Source organism: Salvelinus sp. IW2-2015, linkage group LG16, assembly GCF_002910315.2.
Source record: "Salvelinus sp. IW2-2015 linkage group LG16, ASM291031v2, whole genome shotgun sequence".
Classification (NCBI taxonomy): Eukaryota; Metazoa; Chordata; class Actinopteri; order Salmoniformes; family Salmonidae; genus Salvelinus; species Salvelinus sp. IW2-2015.
Window position 1 is genome coordinate 23,045,343 of NC_036856.1, and position 17,689 is coordinate 23,063,031.

Here is a 17,689-nt window from a genome sequence, read left to right on the forward strand (position 1 = left end):
CCCTCTCTCTCCCGCCCTTCCCCCCATCCCTCCCCTCCCCCTCCCTCCCCTCGCCCTGCTCCCTCCCGGCCCTCTCTCTCCCCTCCCTCCCCTCCCCCTCTCCCTCCGCGCCCTCTCTCTCCCCTCCCTCCCCTCGCCCTCTCTCTCCCACCCCTTCCCCCGCCCTCCCCCTCGCTCCTCCCACCCCTCCCCCTCGGACCTCCCCTCGGCACAATCCTGTCTCGGAGCTCTACAGGCTATTCCTTCGAACCTTATTGCTTGGTTTTGCTTTGACATGCACTGTCAACTGTGGGACCTTTTTTAGACAGGTGTGCGCCTTTCCAAATTGTGTCAATCAATTGAATTTACCACAGATGGACACCATCAAGTGTAAAACACTCAAGCGATGATCAATGGAAACAGGATGCATCTGATCTCAATTTCGAGTCTTATAGACAAAGACTCTGAATACATATGTATTTCTGTTTTTTATTTTAATACATTTGCAAAAAAAGCCTGTTTTCGCTTGTCATTATTGGCTATGTGTGTAGATTGCTGAGGATTTTAGAATAAGGCTGTAACGTAGCAAAATGTGGAAAAGCAAGGTGTCTGAATACTTCTGAAGGCACTGTATATGAAAAATTTGTTTAAAACATTTGAGAAATCGATGGTTGAAAGAACAGGACAATCTCTGTTGACCACAAAAAAAATTTTCTGTCCCCGACCTCTATTCAATTTTATTTTTATTTTTTCTTGAAAAACTCACCAGTCCGTAACAATTTACAAGCATTCCCATAACGTGATGCACAGTACCCGTAAGTGTTGGATTGGATTTGCCCCAAACATAACACTTTGTATTCAATCAAAAAGATAGTATTAATTTAGTGCCTTGTTGAAAACGAGGAGCATGTTTTGGATTATTTGTTATTCTGTTACCAGTTCACGCCCTGACCGTAGAGATCCTTTTTATGTCTCTATTTTGGTTGGTCAGGGCGTGAGTTTGGGTGGGCATTCTATGTCTGGTGTTCTATGTTATCTATTTCTTTGTGTTTGGTTCTCAGAGGCAGCTGTCTTTCGTTGTCTCTGATTGAGAACCATATTTAGGTAGCCTGTTCCCACCTGTGTTTGTGGGTAGTTGTTTTCTGTTTAGTGTTTTTTGTCACCTTACAGAACTGTTTGTTTGTCGTGTTGTTGTTTTGTTAGTGTTCATATTTATTAAAATAACGTATTTTGAATACTTACCACGTTGCACCTTGGTCCTCTTCTCCTTCTCCCGACGACAGGCCTGACATACAGGCATCTTTTTTACTCTGTCGATTAGCTTAGTATTGTGGAGTAACTACAATGTTGTTGATCCATTCCCCTGTCACAGCCATTAAACTCTGTAACTGTTTTTTAAAGTCACCATTAGCCTCATGGTGAAATCCCTGAGTGGGTTCCGTCCTCTCCAGCAACTGAGTTAGGAAGGACGCAAGTATCTTTGTAGTGACTGGGTGTATTGATACACCATCCAAAGTATAATTAATAACTTCACCATGCTCTAAGGGATATTCAATGTCTGCTTTTTTCCCCTTCACATTTACCAATAGCCGGCCTTTGCGAGGCATTGGAAAGCCTCCCTGGTCTTTGTGGTTGAATCTTTTTGAAATTCACTGCTCGACTGAGAGACCTTACAATTACCTGTATGTGTGGGGTACAGAGATGAGGTAGTCGTCATAAAATCATTTGAAACACTATTATTGCACACAGAGCGAGTCCATGCAACTTATTAAGTCCAAGATGGCGTAGTGCTAATGTTTAAACCGTCATTTTATCGGTTTTCCGTTAAAACGTTTTGAAAAGATCATAAAATTCCATGGCAATTTACAATGTAGAATAATGGTCCTATTACGTATGTATGACCACTAGGGCTGGTTAATGAAGTGCTATCTACTGCAACCCTTTACAGCCATAGAACGCAGCTACAGTAACTTGTCGATAGCGACAATTGGTAACTTTTGAGACAATAAAAATGTTTGACAATTCTGCTCTGGCATAATGTTCAGTATTTTTTTCCCGTAACAACAAATGTCGCTGATTGATTAGCTGCTGTTTTTATATGATGTTTTTTATGGTACGGTATTTAACCAACTTTAAAGTACCATTTTTAGGAGCGATTGGTCAGCGCGCAGGTGGCTGGTGGCTGGCAAGCTTATTTGATCAAGTTTTTTTTGGGGGGGGGTTGATAAGCTCTAATATTGCAGATTGTGGCTTGCGTCAATGTAATTGTCTGCATAATTTCGAATCCCCCATATATACAGTACCAGTCAAGTTTGGACACCTACTCATTCAAGAGTTTTTCTTAAATTTTTACTATTTTCTACATTGCAGTCTAACTATGAAATAACACATATGGAATCATGTAGTAACCAAAAAAGTCAAATATATTTTAGATTTTTCAAAGTAGACACCCTTTGCCTTGATGACAGCTTTGCACACTCTTGGCATTGTATATTTTCCCTAGCACCCCTCCCCTAATTGGAGTAAACTAATGAACAACAACACTTAGGCTTCTACTTCCAGCTTATACATTATACGAACACAGGATATTATACATTAGTTATCGTGTTATTTTTAGTCCCACACTTCAGCTCCACTCAACCCCTCCCATTTATCTCCGAACACCATCCAGTTTCTATTTGCCAAATATTTTAACAACAGTTCTGAACCTTTCTATTCTCATAATTTCTAAAGATTGTAAATGAAAGATACATGTTTTTGCTAAGATTATATTATTGTTCGATTTGACTATGACTTTTCAAATCACAGAGCAGTACTATTTGCACAGTTGGCTCCAGGTAAATGTTGCAATTCTTCAGCCATTCCTGAACCCTAGACCAAAAACAAGCTACCAAATCAAATAATCTTGTGGTTTTCTTCGCAGCAAAATCTGCAGAGCTGGGATGGTTTTATCATATACAGTGGGGAGAACAAGTATTTGATACACTGCCGATTTTGCAGRTTTTCCTACTTACAAAGCATGTAGAGGTCTGTAATTTCTATCATAGGTACACTTCAACTGTGAGACGGAATCTAAAACAAAAATCCAGAAAATCACATTGTATTATTTTTAAGTAATTTATTTGCATTTTATTGCATGACATAAGTATTTGATCACCTACCAACCAGTAAGAATTCCGGCTCTCACAGACCTGTTTTTCTTTAAGAAGCCCATCTGTTCTCCACTCATTACCTGTATTAACTGCACCTGTTTRAACTCGTTACCTGTATAAAAGACACCTGTCCACACACTCAATCAAACAGACTCCAACGTCTCCACAATGGCCAAGACCAGAGAGCTGTGTAAGGACATCAGGGATAAAATTGTAGACCTGCACAAGGCTGGGATGGGCTACAGGACAATAGGCAAGCAGCTTGGTGAGAGGGCAACAACTGTTGGTGCAATTATTAGAAAATGGAAGTTCAAGATGACGGTCAATCACCCTCGGTCTGGGGCTCCATGGCAAGATCTCATCTCGTGGGGCATCAATGATCATGAGGAAGGTGAGGGATCAGCCCAGAACTACACGGCAGGACCTGGTCAATGACCTGAAGAGAGCTGGGACCACAGTCTCAAAGAAAACCATTAGTAACACACTACGCCGTCATGGATTAAAATCCTGCAGCGCACGCAAGGTCCCCCTGCTCAAGCTCCTCTGGATGATCCAGAGGAGGAATGGGAGAAGGTCATGTGGTCTGAGGAGACAAAAATAGAGCTTTTTGGTCTAAACTCCACTCGCCGTGTTTGAAGGAGAAGAAGGATGAGTACAACCCCAAGAACACCATCCCAACCGTGAAGCATGGAGATGGAAACATCATTCTTTGGGGATGCTTTTCTGCAAAGGGGACAGGACGACTGCACCGTATTGAGGGGAGGATGGATGGGGCCATGTATCGCGAGATCTTGGTCAACAACCTCCTTCCCTCAGTAAGAGCATTGAAGATGGGTCGTGGCTTTGTCTCACCAGGAGTGATGGTCGGATTTGCGTTTATTGTCGAAGGAATGAGTGTTACACCGAGGCCTGTACTCTGGAGCAGGATCGATTTGGAGGTGGAGGGTCCGTCATGGTCTGGGGGCGGTGTGTCACAGTATCATCGGACTGAGCTTGTTGTCATTGCATGCAATCTGAACGCTGTGCGTTACAGGATAGACATCCTCCTCCCTCGTGTGGTACCCTTCCCGCAGGCTCATCCTGACATGACCCTCCAACAGGACAATGCCACCAGCCATACTGCTCATTCTGTGCGTGATTTCCTGCAAGACAGGAATGTCAGTGTTCTGCCATGGCCAGCGAAGAGCCCGGATCTCAATCCCATTGAGCACGTCTGGGACCTGTTGGATCAGAGAGTAAGGGCTAGGGCCATTTCCCCCCAGAAATGTTCGGGAACTTGCAGGTGCCTTGGTGGAAGAGTGGGGTAACATCTCACAGCAAGAACTGGCAAATCTGGTGCAGTCCATTAACTTAATATAATACATAAATAAATTCTATTTTTAGTTTCAAATAAATAATGAAACATGCTCAATTTGGTTTAAATAATGCAAAAACACAGTGTTGGAGTAGAAAGTAAATGTGCAATATGTGCCATGTAAGTTCCTTGCTCAGAACATATGAAAGCTGGTGGTTCAATATTCCGACTTCTTCAATATTCCCAGTTAAGAAGTTTTAGATTGGAATTATTATTGGAATTATGACACGTCGACTATTTCTCTCTATACCATTTGTATTTCATATACCTTTTGACTATTGAATGTTCTAATAGGCACTTTAGTATTGCCAGCCTAATCTCAGGAGTTGATAGGTTTGAAGTCATCAACAGCGCTGTGCTTCAAGCATTGCTTTGAGCTGCTGGCAAACACAGGTAAGTTTGAATGAATGCTTACGAGCCTGCTGCTGCCTACCACCGCTCAGTCACACTGCTCTGTTAAATATCAAATCATATACTTAATTATAATATAATAAACACAGAAATACGAGGCTTTGGTCATTAATATGGTCAAATCTGGAAACTAATTTCGAAAACAAAACGTTTATTCTTTCAGTGAAATACGGAACCGTTCCGTATTTTATCGAACGGGTGGCAACCCTAAGTCTAAATATTGCTGTTACATTGCACAACCTTCAATGGTATGTCATAATTATGTAAAAGTCTGGGAAATTAGTTTGCTACGAGCCAGGCGTCCCAAACTGTTGCATATACCCTGACTCTGTGTGCAATGGACGCAAGAGAGGTGACACAATTTCCCTAGTTAATATTGCCTCTGTCCAGTGTGTGTTCTTTTGCCCATCTTAATCTTTTCTTTTTATTGTGCCAGTCRGAGATGGCTTTTTCTTTGCAACTCTGCCTAGAATGACAGCATGCTGGAGTCGCCTCTTCACTGTTGATGTTGACACTGGTGTTTTGCGGGAACTATTTAATGTAGTTGCCAGTTGAGGACTTGTGAGGCGTCTGTTTCTCAAACTAGACACTGTAATGTACTTGTCCTCTTGCTCAGTTGTGCACCGGGGCCTCCCACTCCTCTTTTTATTCTAGTTAGAGCCAGTTTGCGCTGTTCTGTGAAGGGAGTAGTACACAGCGTTGTACGAGATTTTTCGTTTCTTGGCAATTTCTCGCATGGAATAGCCTTTATTTCTCAGAACAAGAATAGACTGATGAGTTTCAGAAGAAAGTTCTTTGTTTCTGGTCATTTTGAGCCTGTTATCGAACCCACAAATGCTGATGCTCCAGATACTCAACTAGTCTAAAGAAGGCCAGTTTTCTAATGATCAATTAGCCTTTTAAAATGATACATTTGGATTAGCTAACACAACGTGCCATTGGAACACAAGAGTGATGGTTTGTGATAATGTGCCTCTGTACGCCTATGTAGATATTCCATTAAAAATCTGCCGTTTCCAGCTACAATAGTCATTTACAAAGTTAATTGTGTCTACACTGTAATTCTGATCAATTTGATGTTATTTTAATGGACAATTGTTTTTGCTTTACTTTCAAAAAGAAGGACATTTCTAAGTGACCACAAACTTTTGAACATGTGGACAACTTTGTTTTACTCCTCTTCACAATTTTAATACTTCCTGAGAAATAGCCATTATTTACCATTATACACCTAGGATTACTATAAATAACTAACGCATTGTGTAAGATTCTCCAAAACTGAAATATTACAATAGGTTATGTCGGCATTTAAAAATCCATAGTGTGTATGTAGCCTTCCATCATCTAACTTAACGGACAAATAAACATGGCGTAGGCGAGGCACTTTCAGGGGGCCACATTCCATTATGTCTGAAAAGGGTAATCAATAAAGGCTACCGATAGCCTACTGTAATTTCTTATTATGAGGCAAAAATTTGTAGGCTACCTGGTACTCGCAAGACTGTCCCGAAGATACCTCTGTATCCCGGTGACATCAGTGCCATGAATAGGATAGAATATTCTGCATGCAATAGACCAAAGTGAACACACCCTTGCATCATTAGCGAAGAGACCGAGCAGGCAGGCCTGCCCAAGGGGGGGAGAAAGGTTGGGGTAATCTGCATCTCGCAATTTCTTGCCTTGCAAATTAATCAAAGTTGCCTGAAGTTCACCTCTTCCCCGCTGTTTTTATTTGAATTACACAACTGTCCTTTTATAGCCTATCGACTATAACACAGAACATGTTTTGCGATAAATGCACTGTGATTTTAAGGGTCGGGGTATGAAACAAAGTTTTTCGGTTAGGGGTTTTTCTTAACGTTAAGTATCCCAACTTTGTTGAAACATTTTAACGCTTAAATGTTCACAGCCCTACCTATTGACCTGGCACAGTAGTTGTGGCCCTACAGTACTCCCAGCTGAAGGGTTTATATAAGGCAGACGCCAGCTGGCCCACAGCAGGCCTGAGAGTGGCCGATTTAGAGACAGGTAGTGGCAGTTTGACCTTGAGATTAGTTTGACGTTCCTCGCCATTACACTTTACCCAAAGACCGACCAGAGATTCTTCTGTCCTCCGTAATCAAATGCTCCATCTGTCTTCTCAGTTTCACCTCACTCCTTCCCCAGGACATAGCCCTAGCTCATTATTCTAGTGAGTGACAGTTGCAGTAAGTTCATTGTCAGCCATCTGTTTGTTTAAAACCGCTCTGCGGTCTTCAAACCACCACGGTCAAATCTCCAGTCATAATAAAATGCTCTTTCCCTATCTTTCAGAGGCATTTCCAAGAAGTATTATCACCCTGCAAATTGGTTTCATGCTGAAAATGATCTTGCTCACATGGGAGATGTTGTGTTTTTGTGGGCACTAGTCTGGAGAGAGTTTGCGTCGGATTAGGAGAGGGTCTCTCAGCTTTCTGCAGCTGATTACTACTTCCGACTGTAATCTAGGCCTGGCCAACCAGATGGATTTGAATAGGTATAGTATACAGTGCAAAGTCCCAACCCTTTACCCAGTCTTCACATTTTGCTGCCTTAAAATTCTATCTATAAAGGGATTACATTGCATTTTTCACTTTCCTTATATTAAAACTTCTCTTGGGTACGTGAGACGTTAGCGTCCCACTTCAACAGCCAGTGAAACTGCTGGGCGACAGATTCAAATACAGAAATACTCATTATAAAAATTCAGGAAACAAAACATATTTTACATAGGTTTAAAGATGAACTTCTTGTGAATCCAACCACAGTGTCCGATTTAAAAAATGCTTTACGGCGAAAGCATACCTTACGATTATTTGAGAACATAGCCCAGCAGACAAATCATTACAAACAGTAACCAGCCAAGTAGAAGAGTTACACAAGTCAGAAATAAAGATAAAATTAATCCCTTACCTTTGATGATCTTCATATGGTTGCACTCAGCAGACATTCATTTACTCAATAAATGTTCCTTTTGTTTGATAAAGTCTCTTTATATCCAAAAACCTCAGTTTTGTTCACGTTTTCTTCAGTAATCCACAGGCTCAAACGCAGTCAAAACAGGCAGACAAAAAAAATCTAAATTGTATCCGTTAAGTTCATAGAAACATGTCAAACGATGTTTATATTCAATCCTCGGGTTGTTTTTAGCCTAAATAATCTATAATATTTCAACCGGACAATAACGTCGTCAATATAAAAGGTAAACAAGAAAGGCACTCTCTCGGTCGCGTGCATGAAAAAGCTCTGTGACACTTTAGGGTCCACTCATTGACTGCTCTTACTTCCTCATTTTTCAGAATACAAGCCTGAAACAATTTCTAAAGACTGTTGACATCTAGTGGAAGGCATAGGAACTGCAATTTGAGTCTTAAGTCAATGGATACTGTAATGGCATTGAATAGAAAACTACAAAACCAACAACAAAAAACTACTTCCCTAATGGATTCTTCTCAGGTTTTCGCCTGCCAAATCAGTTCTGTTATACTCACAGACACTATTTTAACAGTTTTGGAAACTTTAGAGTGTTTTCTATCCAAATCTACCAGTTATATGCATATCATATCTTCTGGGCCCGAGAAGCAGGCAGTTTGATTTGGGCATGTTTTTCATCCAAAATTCCGAATGCTGCCCCCTACCCTAGAGAAGTTAAGCAAAGCAGACGGCATGATTTTCTTGTTTAAAAATGTATGGATAGCCAGGGGCACACCAACAATCAGACATCATTTACAAACAAAGTGTTTGTTTAGTGAGTCCGCCAGATCAGAGGCAGTAGGGATGAATAGGGACGTTCTCTTGATTAGTGCGTGAATTGGACCATTTTCCTGTCCTAAGCTTTCTAAATGTAATATACTTTTGATTGAGGGAAAATGTATGCAGTAAAAAGTACAATATTTTCATTAGGAATGTAGTGGAGTAAAAGATTTCAAATAAAAAAAGTACAAATACCCCCCAAAAAACGTCTAAATTAGTACTTTAAAAAAATATATATATATTTCTTAATTGCGTATGTCTTCATACCCAGAGTTAATATTTAGTGGAAGTACCTTTGGCAGTCTTTTACAGCTGTGAATCTTTTTGAATAATAATATACCAAGTTTTCACAACTCTTAGTATAATGTCCATTTTGTTTTTGTTCAAATTGCTCAAGCTCAGTAAATTTGGTTGGGAATCATTGATGGACAGCAATATTCAAACCTTGGCTCTGATTTGAGACTAGACCACTCAGGAACATTCAGCACCTCTTGGAAAGCATTTCTGGTGTGTCTTTGGCATTCAAATGTGTTTAATTGTCTCGGGGTGTTTTCCTTTTCCTTTTTACATGTGCTGCTGAACTATTAATCAAATGGCCACCCGACAACTTACATTGACACCCTCCCATTTGTTTTTACACTGCTGCTACTCACTGTTTATTATCTATGCATAGTCACTTTACCCCTACCTAGTTGTACAAATGACCTTGACAAACCAGCAGACAAATCCTTTCATATTGATTTAGATCGTTACAAACTCCCCAGTCCCTGCCAATGACGAGCATACCCGTAACATGATGCTGCCACAACAATACTTGAAAATTCTGAGGGTTTCACTCTGTATTGGTTTTTAATTTAGGCCAAAAAGTTAATCAAATCAAACTTTATTCGTCACATGCGCCAAATACAACAGGTGTAGTAGACTTTACCGTGAAATGTTTACTTACAAGCCGTTAACTTTATTTCTTGAACTGCATTGTTGGTTAAGAAAATATTTACTAAATAACTAAAGTAAAAAATAATAAGTAACAATAACGAGGCTATATACAGGGGGTACTGGTTTGTCAAGGTCATTTGTACAAGTAGGTAGGGGTAAAGTGACTATGCATAGATAATAAACAGTGAGTAGCAGCAGTGTAAAAACAAATGGGAGGGTGTCAATGTAAGTTGTCGGGTGGCCATTTGATTAATAGTTCAGCAGTCTTATGGCTTAGAGATAGAAGCTGTTAAGGAGCCTTTGGTCCAAGACTTGGCACTCCTGTACCACTTGCCGTGCGGTAGCAAGGGGAACAGTCTATGACTTGGGTGACTGGAGTCTTTTTACAATTTTTTGGTCCTTCCTCTGAAACTGCCTGATATAGAGGTCCTGGGTGGCAGGGAGCTCGGCCCCAGTGATGTACTGGGCCATACGCACTGCGCCTTGCAGTCAGATGCCAAGCAGTTGCCATACCAAGCGGTGATGTAGCCAGTCAAGATGCTCTCAATGATGCTGCTGTAGAACTTTAGGAGATTCTTAGGACCAATGCCATATCTTTTCAGCCACCTGAGGGGGAAGAGTCATTGTTGTGCCCTCTTAACAACTGTGTTGGTGTGTTTGGACAATGATAGGTCCTTAGTGATGTGGACACCGAGGAACTTGAAGCTATCGACCCGCTCCACTACAGCCCTGTCGATGTGAATGGGGGAGTGCTCAGCTCTCCTTTTCCTGTAGTCTACGATCAGCTCCTTTGTCTTGCTGATGTTGAGGGAGAGGTGGTTGTCCTTGCACCACTGCCAGGTCACCGATGAGACAGCCTATAGGGAGGTCAGAGATCAGGCCTACCACCATCATGTTGTCGGCAAACTTTATGATGTTGGAGTCATGTGCAGTCGTGGGTGAACAGGGAACACAGGAGGGGACTAAGCATACTCCCCTGAGGGGCCCCTGTCTTGTGGGTCAGTGTGGTGGATGTGGTCCTTACCCTCACCACCTGGGGGAGGCCAATCAGGAAGTCCAAGATCCAGTTGGAGGGAGGTGTTTAATCCCAGGGTCCTTAGCTTAGTGATGAACTTGGAGGGCACTATGGTGTTGAATGCTGAGCTGTAGTCAATGAACAGCCTTCTCACGTGTTCCTTTTGTCCAGGTGGGAAAGGGCAGTGTGGAGTGCAATAGAGATTGCATCATCTGTTGGGGTGATATGTGCATTTGAGTGGGTCCAGGGTTTCTGGGATAATGGTGTTAATGTGAGCCATGACCAGCCTTCCAAAGCATTTCATGGCTACAGATGAGAGGTACGTGACGAATGTCATTTAGGCAGGTTACCTTGTGTTCTTGAACATAGGGTGGTCTGCTTGAAACATTGTAGGTATTACAGACTGGGTCAGAGAGGTTGAGAATGTCAGTGAAGACACTTGCCAGCTGGTCAGCGCATGCTCTGAGTACGCATCCTGGTAACCCATCCGGCCCTGCGGCCTTGTGAATGTTTACCTCTTTAAAGGTCTTACTAATATTGGCTACGAAGAGCGTGATCACACAGACGCAGGATTTTCTTATAAGCGTCCAGATCAGTGTCCTGCTCCTTGAAAGCGGCAGCTCTAGCCTTTAGCTCAGTGCGGATGTTGTCTGTAATACCTGGCTTCTGGTTGGGATATGTACGGTCACTGTGGGGACGTCGTCCTCAATGCACTTATTATTGAAGCCGGTGACTGATGTGGTAAACTCAATGCCGTCGGATTAATCTCGGAATATACACTATATATACAAAAGTATGTAGATTTGACTTTTCAGCCACCTGTTGCTAAGGTGTATAGAATCGAGCACACGCCCATTTAATCTCCATAGACACATATAATGGCCTTACTGAAGAGCTCAGTGACTTTCAACGTGGCACTGCCATGGGATGCCATCATTCCAACAAGTCAATTCGCCAAATGTCTGCCCTGCCAGAGCTGCCACGGTCAACTGTAAGTGCTGTTATTGTGAAGTGGAAACGTCTAGGAGCAACAATGGCTCAGCCGCGAAGTGGATATATGTTGCCGTAGGAGTTGTGCAAGGTTGGTAGAATCTTATTCAGAGCTGTAATGTCTGCTTAAGATGCTTCCACCAAGTATTAACACTGGAGTGTGAAGAAGTATGCAAACAATACATGCTTAATTTGTATTTCTTAGTATTTTGGAAAATGTTCTGTCATTTTGCTTTTGCTTTGAAAATGTAGGTTGTGTAGATCAAGATGCAAATGTAAATCCCATTTTAGATTACATTTTAAGCATAAATGAAAAGACTATGCAAGGGGTGTCTGGACTTTTACTAGCGACTTTATTTTATATATATATATTCATAATATGGGCCTTTTTATATTCTGTTTTCAGTGGTGTGGGTGTCTGGTCAGTGATTAACTGCAGATAGAGCTGTCTTTATCCCCACTGTATGTCTGCCTGGTCTCAGAAAAGGCTTCCTTAAACTGGCCCATATGCCAGAATATGCTTGCATCATCCAACCAGAGGTCAGGTTATAGCCTGGCTCCGACCAGCCAGCTGTGTGAATGTGTTGTGTGCCTGCTCAGTGTTGCACTGCAGTTAGAGCATTCTTTATTTCAATTTGTAGATCTGCCAATCCTCACAAAGGCCCATTTAAGGCAGCACTGAGTTTCGTCCGGCCATACACCCAGAAATACATATTTATGCCCAGAGCGCAGATTAACCCATACTCTCAGGTCCAAGTGTAATTCTCCAGAACTCACTCCATATACATACACACACACACACACGCAGCAGTAGGTTATAGCCAGTCCAGCTGGCACTGAGAGGAATGTGTGATCTCACTGCGCTGTCTGTCCTGCCAGGGATGAACCCGCCGGCCCATTGTCCAGACCGTTTCCCCTTTCACCAGGCGTTCATCAAATTACATGCACCATTGCCGCCGCAATTCTAATTTAGCGTCTCCGACAATTAGACGTGTAATGTCTGCCCGGCCTACTGTGAGTTTAGCTTCTGCCTAATTCAGAAATTGCCATACCAGCACTGCTTCCAACCAACTCGACATGCTCTGGTAAATGGACACAATTATTCAGTCTTTGTCTCATTAACGCTAACCACCCCTCCCGGGGTTATTTGGTACGTACCGTCTGAGGTGAGCGTGCCCTGCGGTGGCGGCGGGTTGAGTCCAAATGGGGAGGCGGTGGGGGAGTCCATGCGTGACTCCCGCGGGAATGCCCGGTTGTTGTGATCCCTCTGTATCTCGTTGGTGAAGCGGCTGTTGACGGGGATGTTCTCTGGGACCACCTGGACCAGCGGGGGGACCACCTGCATCTCACTGCGCCCCAGGGTCCGCAGACACTGCTCCTCCAACGCAGCGATCAGCACCGATTGGTTGTTCACCACCCCCGCCATCGCTGCAAAACGCCCTTCCAGCTCCTTGTGGCAGGACAGAGAAGTTAACATAAAGACCAGAAGTGTCTTGATATATTTCTAACAGATATTTTAGCAACATTACATGTGCTATAGGCACATCTAAATATTGTCCCCAGCTATATTAAGTGAGTGCTGGCCTTCTAAAGTTCCATATTATAGCACTGTTGTTCTGCTTCTAGCACACTCCTTCATTCGATTTTACCTCTACATGAAAGTAACATTAACCACGTTGCGTTTAAGTTCCACCTTGGCATTCTAACCTTGTAGCGCGAGGCTAGCCTCAGCATCTCTGAGGTGACGTTGAGAACCCGGTTCTCCAGCTGGGCCAGCTCCAGAGAGTTGTCTCTCTTCCTGATGATCTCGTGAAGCAGCTGCATGTAGAGCTGGGTCACCCTGGAGTTCATGTTCCTGCTCTCCTTCCTGAGCAGCTTCATCTCGTTCACCATGTTGCCGTCCACGTCCACCACCAGCTGCAGAGTCTCAATCTCCCGTCTCTGCTTGGACAGCACCTCTCTTACGTCAGCTATGTCCATCCGTGTCACACGCTCCTTGTCCGGCTCTGGGCCCGTGGCGCTGGCACATACGGGGCCTGATGATGGACGTTAGAATCATTCAAAGTCACGAAACAAGACCGGACCAAAAAATAAATGACTGTCTTCACAGAAGACAAAACACTGACCTGTGATCTTCTGCTGGGGAATCAGAAAGGTGTAGGAGCACTTCTTGACGTCCTCTGTGGGAGTTCGTTTGGCCCTGAGCAGGAGATATTCCCTGGTTTCTCTAGCCTGTCTGGAGCCCCTGCACTGGCTCTGCTCCAAGAAAGAGAGGCAGAGCAGAGCACACAGGCTCCACGACACTCCCTGCCTCACCCCCACCACACCCTGCATAGTGTACTTCTACTGGCTGGCTGGATGACTCCTGGACTTCCTCTGGGCTTCTCTGAAATGGATGAAGGAACAGGAGTTGGTGTGAAGTAATGGCTTACTGTTCCCAACAATTAAATTGTTGACAACAAAGTACCAGAAGTGCTAGTCATGTATATTTTATCCCTAAAAAGGGAAAATAGTTTGGCAGCAGAATCATTCATAACAACAAAGCAGGATGTGAAGAACACACGTAGCTTGCACACACAGGGTTGGAATTCAACAAATGTTTACAGCTAATTACTAGCAGACATTCCCTCAGTCAGAAGTAATAGTCAGGCTTGCCAACAGTGGACATTTACAGTATACAACTTAAACACCAGGTTGTGGTAGACGTTATGTGAATGCCCTGGCGGAAATGGTCAATGATCGTCAATGATCCCCAAGGCAGTCGGTTAGTCATGCGGCAGAATGATTCCCAATAAGATGTTTTAGCACTAAAGCCAGAAATTTCATCCAGAACAATACTCGGACAAAAAGGGTTTGTGTAATGATCTGAAACCAAGCAGTAGGAGGGCTAGCTGGTCTCACAGGGAGCTGGGGAACAAATTGCTGTTCAGTCATTCTGCAGGAGGAGGTCTGGATGTCTGTTCTCTGTCAGAGCTGATTTCTAACACCCAGACTGCTGAGTCCCCTGGGCTTCCCTGGTGCTGCAGGGCTCTGAGACATACTTCCTCTCCCTGCAGATGGGGCTGTGTTAACAGGATAGTTCTATGAGCGAGGAGAGCTCTCTGGCTGGCTGCTCCCTCCCAGGGTTTAACCCCCGGACTGACCCCAACCCTCCACCCCGCCCCACTGCCCCCCTCTTAACCCCTGGCTGTACATCCTTCGTCTGTTCTGGCTCCTCCTGCCAGACAGGTTTTGTAAACACGCACCACGAGGCTCCAGACACGAACACACACACACACAAAAAAAACACCCAGACACACTCGCACACACAGACCGTGGCACCACAAGGCTCCAGACACCAAAGCTCACAGGTATGTTAAGTAAAAAATGTAATTTATCTCTGGAAGTGTCTGATGCCCCCAGCCCTGCCCACCACTCTGCCCTAGTTCCCTGGCCCTTCTCAGACTCCTGTATCCTCTCTGACCCCCATTGTGGTTTTTGTCTCTGCTGGTGTTTGGTTCTCACCAACACTTCTCTCTCACACACACAGCTCCATTTTACACTCTGAGTTTGGCCTATGTGAGTCCACACAACACTACTCAACACCCCCACCCTGAAACTGGGGCTCTGTGTGGCTCCTGTATGATGCTGTTGTGGCTCCTCAGGCCTGGAGTCAAATCTGTCACTTAGATCAGTAGTGTCGATACTGTGAGAGGGAGCCTGCTTGTGTCAGTGTATGTTAGCGAGCTGAGCCAGTACTGTGTGAGAAGTGTGTGCGTAGAGTGATTTTCTTTATTTCACTGGCTGTGTGTTAGTCCAACAGCAGATTCCCCTGACAGCGTAACCAGGTTCTGTATCCTGTATACTCACTGCCCTGTTAATGGCTTTAGCATCTTCAAGCTCTCCACACACACACACACACACACACACACACACACACACAAAAGGAAGGGATCACTGCCATTACCTCACTTTCCAACCAAGGTGCAAGAATTTAAGGAGCAAACTGAAGGAAAGAGGAGGTTCAGCAAAACGGAACTCAATCAAAAAAAGGTTATGTATTGCTGAAGGTAGCACACCAGGGTTGGGGTCAGTTCCAATGATGAATGAATTCCAGGCTATTCAGAAAGTTTGAAAAATATGGAATTACACATTTTCTTCATTAGCTAGGTTTCCATCCAATTGGTGACGTTTTATTTATATATACATACATACACACACACCACACACACACACCTACCGTTCAAAGTTTGGGTTCACGCCTCAAGTCCTCAACTGGCAGCGGCATTAAATAGTACCGCAAAACACCAGTCTCAACATCAACAGTGAGAGGGCGACTCCGGCATGCTGGCCTTCTAGGCAGAGTTGCAAAGAAAAAGCCATCCTAGACTGGCCAATAAAAAGAAAAGATTAAGATGGGCAAAAGAACACACTGGACAGAAGGTGGTCAGCATCCGGAGTCGCCTCTTCACTGTTGACATTGAGACTGGTGTTTTGCGGGTACTATTTCATGAAACTGCCAGTTGAGGACTTGTGAGGCGTCTGTTTCTCAAACTAGACATTCTAATGTACTTGTCCTCTTGCTCAGTTCTGCACCGGGGCCTCCCACTCTTCTTTCTATTCTGGTTAGAGCCAGTTTGCGCTGTTCTGTGAAGGGAGTAGTACAAAATCAAATAAAAATGTATGTGTCACATACACATGGTTAGCAGATGTTAATGCGAGTGTAGCGAAATGCTTGCGCTTCTAGTTCCGACATTGCAGTAATAACCAACGAGTAATCTCACCTAACAATTTCACACACTACCTTATACACACAAGTGTAAAGGAATGAAGAATATGTAAATAAAATATATGAATGAGTGATGGTACAGACCGGCATAGGCAAGATGCAGTAGTTGGTATCGAGTACAGTATATACATATGAGATGAGTAATGTAGGTTATGTAAACATTATATGAAGTGGCATTGTTTAAAGTGGCTAGTGATACATTTTTTCATCAATTTTTACATTGTTAAAGTGGCTGAGTTGAGTCAGTATGTTGGCAGCAGCCACTCAATTTTAGTGGTGGCTGTTTAAACAGTCTGATGGCCTTGAGATAGAAGCTGTTTTTCAGTCTCTCCGGTCCCTGCTTTGATGCACCTGTACTGACCTCGCCTTCTGGATGATAGCGGGGTGAACAGGCAGTGGCTCGGGTGGTTGTTGTCCTTGATGATCTTTATGGCCTTCATGTGACATTGGGTGGTGTAGGTGTCCTGGAGGGCAGGTAGTTTGCCCCCGGTGATGCGTTGTGCAGACCTCACTACCCTCTGGAGAGCCTTACGGTTGTGGGCAGAGCAGTTGCCGTACCAGGCAGTGATACAGCCCGACAGGATGCTCTCGATTGTGCATCTGTAAAAGTTTGAGTGCTTTTGGTGACACGCCGAATTTTGTCAGTCTCCTGAGGTTGATGAGGCGCTGCTGCGCCTTCTTCACCACACTGTCTGGGTGGGTGGACCAATTCAGTTTGCTCGTGATGTGTACGGCGAGGAACTTAAAACTTACTACCCTCTCCACTGCTGTCCCGTCGATGTGGATAGGGGGGTGCTCCCTCTGCTGTTTCCTGAAGTCCACGATCATCTCCTTTGTTTTGTTGACGTTGAGTGTGAGGTTATTTTCCTGACACCACACTCCGAGGGCCCTCACCTCCTCCCTGTCGGCAGTCTCGTCGTTGTTGGTAATCAAGCGTCCCACTGTAGTGTCGTCTGCAAACTTGATGATTGAGTGGGAGGCGTGCATGGCCACGCAATCGTGGGTGAACAGGGAGTACAGGAGAGGGCTCAGAACGCACCCTTGTGGGGCCCCAGTGTTGAGGATCAGCGGAGTGGAGATGTTGTTACCTACCCTCACCACCTGGGGGCGGCCCGTCAGGAAGTCCAGTACCCAGTTGCACAGGGTGGCGTCGAGACCCAGGGTTTGGAGGGTATTATGGTGTTAAATGCTGAGCTGTAGTCGATGAACAGCTTTCTCACATAGGTATTCCTCTTGTCCAGATGGGTTAGGGCAGTGTGCAGTGTGGTTGCGATTGCGTCATTTGTGGACCTTGGAGTGGGTCTAGGGTGTCA

General features: G+C 44.1%; 2 protein-coding genes across 2 annotated transcripts in view; one reads left to right on the forward strand and one right to left on the reverse strand.

Moving 5' to 3' along the window:
• Positions 1-17,689, forward strand: part of ralgps2 (Ral GEF with PH domain and SH3 binding motif 2) — a 160,919-nt gene that overhangs the window by 106,688 nt on the left and 36,542 nt on the right.
• The window catches only part of angptl1a (angiopoietin-like 1a), a 39,841-nt gene that overhangs the window by 6,733 nt on the left and 15,419 nt on the right, over positions 1-17,689 (reverse strand). Inside the window, exons 2-4 of the mRNA XM_024004578.2 lie at positions 13,735-13,994; positions 13,316-13,644; positions 12,767-13,058 (exon numbers count right to left, since the gene is read on the reverse strand). Coding sequence (XP_023860346.2) covers positions 12,767-13,058; positions 13,316-13,644; positions 13,735-13,942 — 829 coding nt within the window. The 5' untranslated portion in view covers positions 13,943-13,994. The remainder of the gene's footprint in view (positions 1-12,766; positions 13,059-13,315; positions 13,645-13,734; positions 13,995-17,689) is intronic.